The 14,125-nt window shown below is 37.9% G+C and overlaps 1 protein-coding gene across 10 annotated transcripts in view; it reads right to left on the reverse strand.

Annotated features, from left to right (window-relative positions):
• Positions 1-5,773: 5,773 nt before the first annotated feature.
• The window catches only part of LOC109851662 (homeodomain-interacting protein kinase 2), a 44,797-nt gene continuing 36,445 nt past the window's right edge, over positions 5,774-14,125 (reverse strand). For 2 of the 10 annotated variants that reach the window (XM_020421956.1, XM_020421964.1), the window contains 16 exons: positions 13,064-13,396; positions 12,889-12,981; positions 12,461-12,679; positions 12,003-12,375; positions 11,717-11,934; positions 11,278-11,601; positions 11,026-11,205; positions 10,504-10,650; positions 10,256-10,420; positions 9,628-10,049; positions 9,219-9,308; positions 8,398-8,679; positions 8,066-8,231; positions 7,627-7,847; positions 7,175-7,465; positions 5,774-6,984 (listed from right to left, as the gene is read on the reverse strand). In XM_020421956.1, the coding sequence (XP_020277545.1) occupies positions 6,786-6,984; positions 7,175-7,465; positions 7,627-7,847; positions 8,066-8,231; positions 8,398-8,679; positions 9,219-9,308; positions 9,628-10,049; positions 10,256-10,420; positions 10,504-10,650; positions 11,026-11,205; positions 11,278-11,601; positions 11,717-11,934; positions 12,003-12,375; positions 12,461-12,679; positions 12,889-12,981; positions 13,064-13,396 (3,723 nt within the window). In that variant the 3' untranslated portion in view covers positions 5,774-6,785. The remainder of the gene's footprint in view (positions 6,985-7,174; positions 7,466-7,626; positions 7,848-8,065; positions 8,232-8,397; positions 8,680-9,218; positions 9,309-9,627; positions 10,050-10,255; positions 10,421-10,503; positions 10,651-11,025; positions 11,206-11,277; positions 11,602-11,716; positions 11,935-12,002; positions 12,376-12,460; positions 12,680-12,888; positions 12,982-13,063; positions 13,397-14,125) is intronic. The other 8 variants (XM_020421973.1, XM_020421982.1, XM_020422016.1 and 5 more) reach the window with 8 other exon arrangements.

Here is a 14,125-nt window from a genome sequence, read left to right on the forward strand (position 1 = left end):
CGTACGAGGATACTATCTCTTTCTTCACCTACGGCTAATCTTCACAATACAGCATTAATGTGATAAGTCAATAAAAGTATATAATACAAGTCTCCGTTAATTACTATTATTTGCCACTACATTACTATAGTATAATAGTGAACATTAAGAACATCGAAGAACAGTCAGATAGTGAATCTCATCGCTCCTACCTTATTGTTTACCCGCGCGATATATATATACTAATTTTATTCTTGCCTCTCTAATCGGACTTCATTTATCTTACAATTATAAACAACAAATTTCAGAACTCTTTTGTGCAATCAATTTTTAATAAAGGTTTTGTTTCAGATCGGATGCAATTTGAAACTCTGTTATGACTTTAAGTATAGACATACAGAAGGATTGTTTTTTTGGTTTTTTTATTTTCGAAAAAGCTTTTCCGTTGCGATAAGGCGAGAATCATACAAACTTTTTAACGAACTTGTAAAATCTGGAAATATTAGACTTATCATTCGAAGAAACATTTAAATAGATTCGAATACATTGAAATAGATTTAATAGATTTAATAGATTTGAGTAAATTGTAAGATGGATCGCGCGCGGACGAAAGGGGAAAGGGATTCATTAAAATTTTTCACGAACAGCTTGATTGATCAGCAAAGCCGGCCGAAGTTAACAATTGTCTATACTTGCAAATGTGGTCCGATTATGACGAGCACAATTCTAGCACAAATAGAGACCGAGAATCTTAAAAAGAGAAATAGTCAATAACTTACACAGAGCACGGTACAATATCAATCTTCTATTAACTCCAAAAATATGTTGTTCTTTTCTATATTTTATATATAGCTATATATATATACAATATCTATTTCTCGTAAGAGTCAGTGTTACTTTGTTTACAGTGATAATATATATATATATATATTTTTAATACGATCCCGTACTTGCTTAACGCGATGAATATTTATATATTGATCCTACTTCCACAATGAAATTATAAAGCCTGCCTCCTTATACGCCTGTATTTTCTTTTTTTCTCTTTTTTTCTTTACGTTCTTTCGCTGTTTTTTTTCTTTTTACACGATTATCTTTCTCATACTAAGCACATTCAAGCGTTTCTCAAACTTCAAACGTGTCTCCTCAGACATTACCCGTCAGCGCCTATACAGAAAAACACTACCTACGAAAAAAGCGTCGGCCCACCGTTCGTCGGTCACTTTCAATGTTTTTTTTATTGAAACGGCAATTTTGTTGATATTAAAACTACCCATAAAAAATAACCTCTAATTGATATAGTTTTAATATAAATCAAGTCTCGATCATTTTTTTTTCTCACATACGGTTGTTTACGGCGATTCAGTAAACATTTTCTGTATCAGTGCGCACGGACTCAGAGAGAGATTCGCCAAAGTAAATCGCATCAAATCTCATCTCACTTTTAGGCACTACACCTAAGATTAATATCCCTTATCCCCCCAATAAGAAACATATGTACATATATATTCCAAAATGATTAAAATAACTAGATGCTATACATAGTCTTCTAATTTTATGTTATTATCGTACTATTCAAACGATAGTTTAGTTACAGTGTTGCGCGCGACTTGTATCTTTTAATAACCGGTTAAATAATTTTGTTTTTTTATTTAGAAAATTGTCACTCATATGCGGCTTATTTAGAAGATACATATATCACGAAAAAAATAGTCACACTTCAACGCGAATGACGTGTAACTGCAAAGTGTAAAACTGTTTTTCTATTTACATAAAATTGTTGGATAATTTCAAACGAACACTTGAACATATCCAGTAAATTTGTAACAAAACGAAATATCGACGACAGTACACGCAACTATATATATATAACGAAATAAATTAAAAACAAAAAATCGTCGTTTACAAGACACGTCAAACAATCGCGCGCGTAACGTTATCTCGATTATCATAAATTACAATCTTCCTTTTGGCTATAATTAATAAATGTTAAAGATTAGGATACATAACTTTCCTCTCCGGCTCTACATGTTCTATATCTCGCGAAATATAATATGTCGGGCACGCGAGAAGAACCCGCTAAAAGTTAACTGCGCACTGCGACTCTATATATATATATATATATATATATATATATATATGTATATATATATATATATATATATATATATATATATATTTATATTTATATTTATATATTTATTTATATATATGTATCGGCATTATAATAAAATATCACAACTAGAACCATTGATACAGTTACGGTATCCTTTACTTAATTTTTCACACAGCGTTTTATAGCGTCTCTACTTTTTTTTTTTATTTAGGTAGTTTATAAATGTATGATTTTTTGTGTGTGGTGTGGTGTTTGTATTATGTGTTACAATAGTGTGCTTTTAAAATAGACAATGAGTGCGTGAACGTGACTCGGAGCACGCGTTGACCGACGATTAATACCGAAAACCCAGGACAACGAAAATCAAAATCGACCTAAGTAGTGATGGTCCGTGTACATTTTGTACCCTTAAAATAGTCGATATGTCACACGCCTAAGTCTTCCCTGCTACGTCTATCATGCGTTTTTTCTTTTTTCTTTTTTGTTTTTGTTTTCTCATGTACTGTAATCTCGGAACGGAAAAACAGAACGACATAATTGATGTCTGACCGAAGTGTAACAATTAAAAAACGCTACCGCTTACTAGCTAATAAAAATCCTCGTCGTCAGTCAAGACGTCCTCTGCCCGTGATATCGAAAAACATGTGACTAAAAAACACGATCTACAACAATACGCACAAACGTACATACGAAAATAAAGAGGAGACGAAAACCTATCGCAACTATATACGTGATGTGATAAACTAACGTTTATGCACGTACGTGTATATATGCGCACACCCAAGGCACATTTACACGCACATGCGCATGCACATACGCACATCCTACGACCATTCTCTCTCTAACATTGCAATATGATGAAACCTAAAGATATGACTTTTCTCACGACTCACATGGAGGAGAGAGTATGAGATAGTTTTTTTTTTTTTTTTTTTCTTTTCAATGCGACGTGAGCTAACTTCTACCGCTATATATGGAAGCATGTATGTATCTGTACATATACAAACTGGGCGTGGGATCAATTCGTGTGTGATGTCAAAGAAAGAAGAAACAAAACCGGAGAGCCGGATACCAAACGCGTACGTAACGCGTGGTTCACAGATGATATATTGCAATGCTTCAATTCTGAATACAGCGCGCTCAGTCTATATTATATCGAAGAAAAAGAAAACCAGACCCTCCTCTCTACTTTTATTTCCTTTTCTCATTATTAATTAATTATCCAGTAAATACGATTATTCGTTAAACAGGCACATCGAGTTGGTTAAATATTTTTTTTTTTTTGTTTGTTTTGTATAATGTAAACGTATTTGATGCGTATACGAAAAGGTGTGTGTTGTGGGCGCAGATCGCTTATTAATCTAAATACAAGAGGAGTAAAACCACTACACAACCGGTAAGAAACGAAGAAGGCGAAGAAGAACAAGAGGAAACGAGAAGTTTAGACGTCGCTTTTTTCCCGCCGAAGCGAATTCGGCGGTATTTTTGTTAGATTACACCGATTCATCTGATTACTCTCGATTCAAAGGCACTCGAGAGATTTGCGAGGCTATCATGGACCCGATAGCCGTAACGGCCCTGCTCTAAGTTAAATATATATAGTTAAATTGCAGCAATTGTATATCGTTTGTTGCTTACTTATTGTATCGCGCGTAAAGGGTTCTTTTTTTTTTGTCCTCGTGATATCGGTAACATGGTTAAAACTCCGTTGCACCTTCTAAACTCTACATTTATATATATAATTCTTCATATTTTCTATATACTCTGTAATTGTTTCTCCTCTTTTTTTTCTATCTTACTTTCACTCGCTCGTTTTTTTTCCTTTCGCTCCCTCACATTCTCACTCACTAAGTGTAAAATATCTCTAATTAAACTCTGGACGTGAATCATTCTAAACAACATACCGCAATTAATCCCATATATGCCGAATATTGTTGTTACAATTTACTATACATTTATTAATAGAATTAGCAAAAACAATATCTAAGCGTTATTAAAAATCACGAAGTATATATATATATATATATTATATATATATGTGTTAGCAGTAGATGGACGCTGGTACATGAAGAATGTACCTGTACGCGTACCGATGTCTACATACATTATCGTCCGAACGATGAAGAAGTGTAATGAAAAACCGATGAACAAAATCGATGCTGAAATGACGTGATTTTAGATTGATGTAAAAAATGCAACAAGGAAGAACGTGATTAGACGAGAAGAACGGAATTGCGAAATACAACTTTACGCTTTTTATGAAAAAAAAAAAAACTCTCTTTTCTCTCTTATCTTTCTCTTTCTCTTCCTAATTTCATTATTATAATAGAAAAGTCTATGTGATAACGCGGAAAGAAATTTATTACGCTTATACGCTTATTTCGTGACATCCGCGTGAAAGGTTTTATTATGTGATCCATTATTATATAATATTTTGTTGCTGTTTGGCATATACGTTATTATTTTTTGTTTTCTCTCTCTTTCTTTCTTATAGGATAAATTTCTTATAGCATTTCTCTTCTTTCCGTTCTATTTTTCCTCTCACATTCAGAAATTTCTCGACTCTATCTCACATTCTGAAAACACCGTAGCTATCACTTTTCTTAAATGTTATTCCTTCTTCTGCATTTCATTCGATTTACGCAATGTATTGCAATTATTATGCAATGCGTGCATTTTTCCTTTTCACACCCGCCACTATCTCCGCCAAAATGCAATATTATTGCGTTAAAAAAAAAAAAAAAAAAAAAAAAAAAAAAAAAAAAAAAAAAAAAAAACCAAGATAATAATAATAATTAATAATAATAATAAATGATCATTTGACTATGTACAAATTCTTATGTGAATCCATTGAGATTGTGGTCACACAATTTCGCGTTTAGGGCAGACACTGCCTAAATAACACGTTAATAATTGTACAATTCGAAACAAAATAGAAGGCATGAGAATGACGATTATCAGAGCAACAATAATGAATGGAAAGTTAGATGACAACGAAGAAAATGACTATGAAATGATGAAGACTATTCAGAAATAATAACAGAAAATTGAAATAAATAATGAGACTATTCCAAAAAAGGCACGTCAAAGCTTTCGTCAATTTCGGATGTGTTTGCGTCATGCAATTGTCTCAAGAAGAATTCATGACGCGATTCTACATTATTATGTATGCATTCTTTTTTTTTTTTCCCGACGAGTGAGCCTTCGTATATAAGACTTACGGCGAAAACTCGAATAATCCTACACAAAGAACTTCCTCCTCAAATGTACAGCGTAACTAAATAATGTGTACGTTAATGTGTATGTGTGTGTGAGTAACGTATACTTCAATATAACACGCTGCAAACTACAGAAAATAATGTGGCTGCTTCGTTAGAGTTGTCAAAGCGCCCGTTATAAATAAAATGTCGTAAAAGACTACAGTATATTATAATACAATTTCTCGTAGCGCGAAATTCTCAATACACTCGAAAAATCCCATCAGTAAGAACAAAGTAATCGCTGCTATATAACGATTAGAAAAAAAACCTATTTGGCTAAAATTATGTGTTAAAGAACATTAAAAACAAGATACTTTCACGATATGTCTCCAGACATATCACAAAGAAATGCAAACTCACTTGCGTTTAAACTGAATCGCAAACAAAACTATTAACGATATTCGTTAATAGTTTTTTCTTTTTTTTTTTTTTTTTGTTTTATACGCGTACATAAATCGGCACTGCCATTATGCGCACCTCGTATCTCCATCGTCGACATTGATGTGTTTCCGATTTGTTTAAGTTACGCACCGATTTTATAATACGTATATGTACAATAGAGCAAAATCATGCGTGTGTGCGTATGTTAAACGAATCGGAAACACTTTGATAGAAAATTTTGGTCTGTACAACGTCCTTATAAATTCTCGTTTTTTTGTTTTACCTTTTTCGTAATAAAACTTCGGTGTCTCTGGAAACTTACGAAATTTACAACATGCCGTATATGTCGAGATATACGTTCCCTTGAAATCAAAGATGGAAAACGATATGACGAGATTTGATTAAAAAAAAAAAAGAAAAAAAATCAGTTTGTGTTAAACTGGGTGTGGTAAAGTATGATAATCTTTCTTCCCGTTTGACTTTCTTATGAAACTGTCGCGATAAGAGAAACTGGGATTGTTCCGAATATACATACATATATAAGAGGCGTAACAAACATATACAAAGAGATCTAGTTACACTGACCGCGATCTCGTATTTTTTTTTTTTTTTTCTTTTTTTTCATCTTCTATGAGAGCGGAGTGGTTAGAAGGGAGTGGTCGCTGCTTATATATAGGACGGATTGTCAAAGTGTTTATTTTTGTTCCTGCTCCGTTTGTTTGTTTTTTTTTTTTTTTTGTTTTTTTTGTTTTTCATTCAGTAGACTTTCTCAACTCATGATTGTGAATTCCTGTGAGTATACAACAAGCAGTACAGTAGTTGAATGAATCGTATTCATAAAATTACAGCGGTCTGGACGCTCCCTTCCCGCTCCAATTACTGGCCAAATGCACGAAGACAAAAAAAATGCGCGTGACATCCTTTTTCTCTTCGTTACCGTACGATCGATTATGACGCGCGTTTGCTGATTGACACGAGCAACTCGTAAGTTCCCAGAAAATCGTGCGATTATTCATTATGCTCGCTCATTTTACACACTTCCCGAATAATTATTCGGTGAACCATAAACTGGAAGGTTGATATTGATGTTTGGCCGGTGAAAGCGGGGCTAATCCGTAAACGGCCGTAGGCTGCATGTGCGCAGGTAACGGGTGTGCTGCGTGACTCGCCAGTAACGGTCTGGCCGAGCTGTGATGAGCTGGCGGTGGCAACGCTCGACTAGAATCATACAACGTTAATGGAGACGAGCTGTAAAAAACGGGATAATGCACATTAGAAAACTCTTCAACTGCAAAAAAGAGAACAAACAATAAGTTTTATCATCATAACATCTTGCACAATCAGATAATCGTAACGCTATTAAATAGCGACGATGTATTTAACTTTTCAACAAGATGAAAAATACTACGTTTATTTACCCAGTATTTCGGTTACTCACCCGGGTGTGAATCCCTGATAAGTCGGCACTTGTTGCTGCTGGATGGCAGTAGCAGCTTGCGATGGTGCAGCGGTAACGTATACAGGGGGTGGACATCTCGAACGTACGTGAGCGTACTCCTGATAGAGCGGTTGCCCTAAACCTGCTATCACAGGCCCACCGGCGGGACTTCTGCCACCGCCACTGCCGCCGGGACTAAGATGAGCTGGATGCCCATGGTGGCTGTGAGTATGGCCGGGATGGGTTGCCGTACCTACTACCTGGCTCTGCCTACAATCCGCGAAATAAAACCTAGTTTTTCATTATATAGTTTATACGTCTTATTTGATTATTACAATATATTTTCTTCTCCTGACGAATATTCTTCTCCATGATCAAATGTTTCGATTAAAACTGCAAACGAAACACTATCGTGCGAAAAAGTGATACAACTACTTGGGAACAAAACTCACCTATATTGATGCACAGGATTGGCCACCACCCATTTGTGATCTCTGGAGTGAGCAGCCGGTGGTTGAACGTATTCGTGTTTATACTCGGCTCGTTTCCCAGGCCAAGACACTCGTTTGTCCGTGCCGGTCGTATATACGATATGCTGCTCTTGGAGATGAGGATGCGCACTACTCGTGGTCACATACTGCAAGAAGTGGTCATGCATGTCATAGACGTCATCCTAAAAAACACATTAATCAACGAAAATTACTAAAACAAAAGAGGCAAAACTACTGTGACCGTTACACGTGGTAGTAGTCCCTTTTTATGCGTATAGACGTTCTGCAAGATAGATAGATGAACAAAACGGATATGCGATTTCGAGAAAAATATCAAAAAGAGTAGAGAGACTTACTGGAAAAAATTAGAGGACGTAATAAATAAGAAATCTCAGCTAACCTGATAGGTCGGTGGCTCTTTGCAGGCTGGCGCGTGACATGGGTGTGGAGCAAGATACTCGACACCGGGTTCCGGCTTCGTCGCAACGTTCACCATGTTGCACTCGGATTGCACTTTTGCTATCAATCGCTTCTTCTGAGACTGGGAAGAGTATCCTGAGCTACTGCTGCTTGCACAAATAATAGTGAAAAAAATTACATAAAAAGAAACCACACATCTGATACACGCAAGTTACGTGTAATAAGAAATCTATTAACTGAAAATGTAAAGGCATTTGAAGCCCGATAAAAGCATTTTTTACAAAACAAAAAAAAATATTATAAAAGGCTCACCTAACATGATGTTGCTGTTGGGGCTCGTGTTTGATTAACTGCGTGGTCTGTTGGTGCTGTGGATGTTGCGGTAGCTGTTGGTACAAGTGAGAATGCGAACGACTTGGGCTAGCTTCGCCGTCGCTATCGTTAACGGTAACGCAATTGATGACGTTTTTGCGTTGCGCGCGATGCGAAGACGAGCTACTGCTATGTGTCGTGACATGTCCGCTTGAGTGCTGCTGACTACTTGTATGCGCCGACTGCTGCATTGTCTGCACAACGCGCGGCGTCGATTGTGTGCTGCAACGCAAAGTTTCGCGTTCAAAATAACAAAACATTATGCGCAAATAAACTGCTGACAAGTTAGAACCGCATCCGTGAGACATCGCATGTTAGACATGATTTGCGATGTTATTTATTTATTTATTAAGAGACGTGGCTTTGTGTGTGTTAGTCGATAGTTGTTTCACGCCAAGCTCCGCAACCACAGAGATCCCTGTTAGCCCATATTTACTATGTTACTCGCATGACAAATAAAAAACAAATACATACAGCAAAACAATAAATAACAAACTTACAAAAATTGTAACATATAAAGTAATGTATGTGAAAAATACATGTAATTTCAGACTTTATAAAAATTTCTGAAATCCACAAAAGAAACGATCATTTCGAGACTTTCCTTCAAGCATATGTTAGAACAAACACCGAACGCTGAGTAACAGCAGCATGACAGATTTAATCACAAATATTTGACTTGTTAAACATACAATTCTCAATGTGACTTAATTGATTATCGCGTGACACCACCTTTAACGGCACATTACACATTAATATACCTTCGTATGACTTCTTCACGGACAGGACGTCCGTCGCCCGAGAGGCGAGTTGCCAAACTTTGACAGGCACTGCATTGACGGTCTCCGCAGCTGTTAACGATACCATGCGTGATTCTACTACCAACTGATAATACGCTAACAGATACGCGTGCTTAATCGAGTGTAATTTGTTTTTTTTTTTTTTTATCAAGAGAATGATCACAGTCAACAATTTTACCACATCTCTATAATATTGAAATCTGAATTTACAGAAAAAATAAATAATTCTATCTGTTCTATAAGTAAATCTAAAGATAAAAAAAACAAAGAACTATGTTCAGCTACAACAAAACAATATCATATTTTGTTGCTGATACGATCTAGTTCTACATAAATTGAACGTTTCACTAAATTCTAAGCGTAAGCTTACCATTTGCCGGGTGCCTCATCCTCACTATCACTAATTGTGATAACTGAAACGGCTGGAGAAGGCGTGTCGTCGATGGTAATAGTCTGCTGCCGCAATGTTGCAACCGGTTGATGCTCCACGTTATGACTACTGCTGTTATGCTTGCTGCTATGATGGTGGGATTGTATTGGCTGTTCCTGCCAGTGACTGCTCACAGGCGAGTGTCGTCGCATGCTGCTAGGTGGTGTGCTTTCTTTAACTCGCTTCTTAACCGGACTCAGTTGTTGGGTCTCCTTCTTGTGCTCGTGTCTATGTTGGGTCTGCTGAGGCACCGTAACGTGATGCTGGTGATGTTTGGTTACAGTGCGTTTGCCCCAATTTTGCGAAGGATGCTCGACGAGTGCACTAGCATTGTAAACTTCTGTGACTGGAAATACCGGCCGCTGATCCTTCCCCAAAACAAGGGAGATTAGTTAAACACTGAACTTTCTCTCTGATACGCGAAGCGTATCAAAAACTTGAATCAAGCAATCAGAAAAAATTGCACAAGTAGCAGATCAATGTAAATAAATAATAAAAAAATAAATAATAATAATCTGAACGTAAGTATCGACAAGTTATTAACGAACAGTTTATCGACAAGTGCTACCTGTAGAATAGCAGAACTATCAACAATGAGAGGTCTTCCCCAGTCTCCAGCATCGCTGAGTAGTGGTTGTTGAATGGCTGCATGTTGCGGCGGTAATTGCTGCCATGATGGTACGATTGCGGCCATTTGACGACTTCCACCAGGCCAAGATGTCTGTACAGCATTCTATGATGATCATAAACGCACATCAACACACCAGACCATTAAGCAGTCCTTGGATAGTGATGTGAAATGTTATTTTTACTTACGGTAAGTAACATTTGCCGACCAGTCTCGACCATAGACACGGGAACTGCAGCGTACTGTTGTTGTGCAGCTGCAGCTGCCGCGGCTACTGCTTGTTGGGATATGATCGATGGCTGAATCTGCAAAGGTGCTTGTTGCGCTTGCGGTGGCTGTAAAATAAATATGTCATTAATATCTAATCTAATTTTTATATAACGCGCATCAATCAATTAGTCAAACATCAATTAGTTAAACATATTGTAAAACATCTTCAAATATTGTAAAACTAGTTTTTTTTTAATCCTACTCTACTTCCATAATGACTTTTATTCCATTTTAGTGCGTATTTATTTTATATATTAAGTTAATGATTATTTTATAGATGTTCTCTTTATCTTCTAAACTATTGTTTTTTTTTATCACCAATATATTGGCTGATGATGGACAAAAATAAATCAAAACCGGAGTAGTTTTTTATTTATAGCACTTCGATCTAATCTACGTTTGTATTTGCTCAAGTTGACATTATTCTCTAATTTTCTTACTTGAGCAACAACCACATGCTTCGCTGGACTTGGCATAGTCTGGTAACCAGGTGGAGGACACAATATACCAGGAACCAGTTGATGCGGGAAGTCATGCACGCCACTTCGCCCACTATTGGATCCATTGGACGAACTGCTATATTGCGTCGCCCGTCGACTTCCGTTGCTATATATTTGGTACTGAAATTGAGAAATAGAATTTAGGATACAACTTCAATTCGAGTGAACACATGTTCATCTCGAAAAACTTACGAGATTGTCATAGCCTGTTTGCGCGGTGCGATGTTCTCTGACTAATCGCTGCACCTGATTAGTCAGCTGGTTGTTGAAGGTGAGAGTTACCGCACTGCCATTTGTTGTAGGTACAAAATTGGCTACTAAAGACGTTGGTGGAGGTGGCTGAGGCGCCGGCGGAGCCTGATGATGTGCTGGACTCGCTGTGAAATCCCCTGCGCGCCTGCAAACCTCCATCATTTGGACGGAAGCTTTGACGTTGTTACAATGGGCATAATCGACTAGGTGTGCCAGAGTGACAAACGCATGGTTCAATGCTTCACCCGGTGTTATACGGCGCTCCTGCGCATTTGACAAGTATAAAAAAATAACGTATAAAAACAAGTATTTTATTACATTTACATACATGAAGATTTCGCTTTTCAACAACAAAAAAAAAGCATCAAGTAGATATTACTACCTGGTCCATTGTAAGCATCCTTTTCAAAAGGTCAATGAATTCTCTCCTATCCGCTTTCTCTGGCAAGAGTTGACCCCCGTCTAAATCAGTCGGTACATTAACCTGACCGATATCGTCAAGACAATTAAAAATATATTTCCTTGCTTCCTTGGACTTGATACCAGTCTCTGCCTCGTGCTCTTCTGGTGTCTTCAACCGCCAAAATGGATATGTACCTAAAAAAACATATGTAAATTTTGAAACGTTGCTCGCTAATTCGATGATCTTGGATTAAGCTACGTACTGTCCATGTCTCGATAAAAGAATTTGGTTGTTTTGCTGGCGTTGTTTAGCATATGCTCCGTTGGTAGGCCCTGTGTTTGACTTATATATCGAATTTGATCGTACTCGGAACTTCCTGGATACAAAGGCCATCCCAGAAACAGTTCCGCTACCACACAACCGAGAGACCACATATCTATCGCTTCACAATATGGAAGTCCCAGTATGATCTCTGGCGCGCGATAATATCGCGATTGCAAATAAGTATTACAGACGGCTTTAGACACGTGCGAGGCAGATCCGAAATCAATGACTTTCACTCGATAAGGTTGACGCATTGGGTCTACCAGCATAATGTTCTCTGGTTTCAAGTCAGCATGTATCAATCCCAATTGCTACAACAGTAAAAAGATTATTATATCTTCAATCTCCTCATCATCGAGTCGAACGTCATGTAAACAGATATGTGTGGACATGTACCTTCAATTTTAAGAGAGCGGTTAGTACTTGTTGGAGAATGGGCCTAATGTATTTGAGAGGTAAAGGTGAAAATTTATTCTGCTTCAAGAAGTCGTAGAGGTTCTGCTCTAACATTTCAAATACCAAGCAAGTGTGCGACTTGTGTTGGAAACACTCATACGCGCGCACGAAATTGAACTCATCTGCATTTTCCTGACTAAGTCGAGACAGGATCGATACCTATAAATATTTTAAATCAATATGATAAATCGCCAGTGTAATATGAAAAGCAATCTAGTAGATGTTTGCTGATATTTTCTTTATATGTTCCGTGTGTTAAGATCTTGTCTGTGCTCGAAATTGATCTTTTTCATTTTGTTTTCCGTATACGTTTGTTTCCTACGCTTATTTTTACGTGCGTTACGTTTCAATATCTTTCACCTACCCACCTCAATTTGTCCTTGGCGCGCATACGACGGATGGTTCTTCAAAATTTTGATGGCTACTATTTCACTTGTTCCTTTCTTCCAACATTTTACAACCTGCAGAAAAGTGTCCACTTGTCATTGGTCAAATGCTTTTCACATCGAATCTGTATCCTTTGCGAATTGTGTTCTTCCTTACCTGCCCAAAAGTACCTCTGCCAAGGAACTCGAGAACCTCATACTGATGAGTCATAGAGTAGAGCACTTCATGTTGTACCAAATGATAATCCCCGTCGCCCTGGGGATTGCTACCGCCACCGCCTCCGTTTGCCGCGTTGGCGACTTGTTTGCTGTGCGCTGTCATACCGCTCGTCTGCTTGCTGTGCTGCTGCTGCTGCTGCTGTTGTTGTTGCAGCTGCTGTTGCTGTTGGGTATGATGCTGCGACACTACAGTACTACCCACAGCATTCGTCGCATTGGCGGAGTGAACTGCCAGGCCGTCACCATTACCCTCCCTTGACCAAGTTTTTCTCTGTAGGAGGAATATACCTTATACAAAAATATTTGGACGTTAAGAGATCGCCGTCGATAGTAGAGAGAGTGCGGAGAGAGAGAGAGAGCTTCAAGTTGACTAGTTGGGAGTGAACGATAAACAACGACGTGGGTATGGTCTCTCGATTATGGTCAAGACAACGATACATCTTGCGACACATTGCGCACCATCAAGTGCAACGGACGATCCTGGAGCGCCTCCGGAAATTTTCCGCGTAATCAACATCGGCGATAATAAGAGGAGTTTCAATCGGCGCACCAATTGCGTGATTCGCGCTGGCGTTTGCAGATTAATTAACGGACGCGACATCTATACATCGAACGGTTCGCACATCCTGCGTGATCGTCACGCGGCTACGTAACATCGTCGCCAGCGTGAATTCCAGGGATGTTCGTCGATCACATCGGGAGAATCGAGGGAACGCATACTTTTTGCTCCGTCTCTCTTCGACGAGACGATGATGTACCGTCGGTTGTCTTTTGCGAATCGCCAATCCGCATGATCATCGAGAATCGCGAATTTCTGTCTCGCCAGCAGAATTTCGCGGACGTCACCACACACTGAGAGAAAAAAATAGTTGCAGTTATCACAATTTCACTATAATTTATAGTGATTTAAGGTGCCAACTATTTTTTTATAGTTATTTTAACAATGCGCCTTATAGTTGATTCAATAATATATTATTGTTGCCATAGCTTTAACATGCAT

This window comes from Pseudomyrmex gracilis, unplaced genomic scaffold (genome assembly GCF_002006095.1).
Source record: "Pseudomyrmex gracilis isolate BER0280 unplaced genomic scaffold, ASM200609v1 scaffold_0, whole genome shotgun sequence".
Classification (NCBI taxonomy): domain Eukaryota; kingdom Metazoa; phylum Arthropoda; class Insecta; order Hymenoptera; family Formicidae; genus Pseudomyrmex; species Pseudomyrmex gracilis.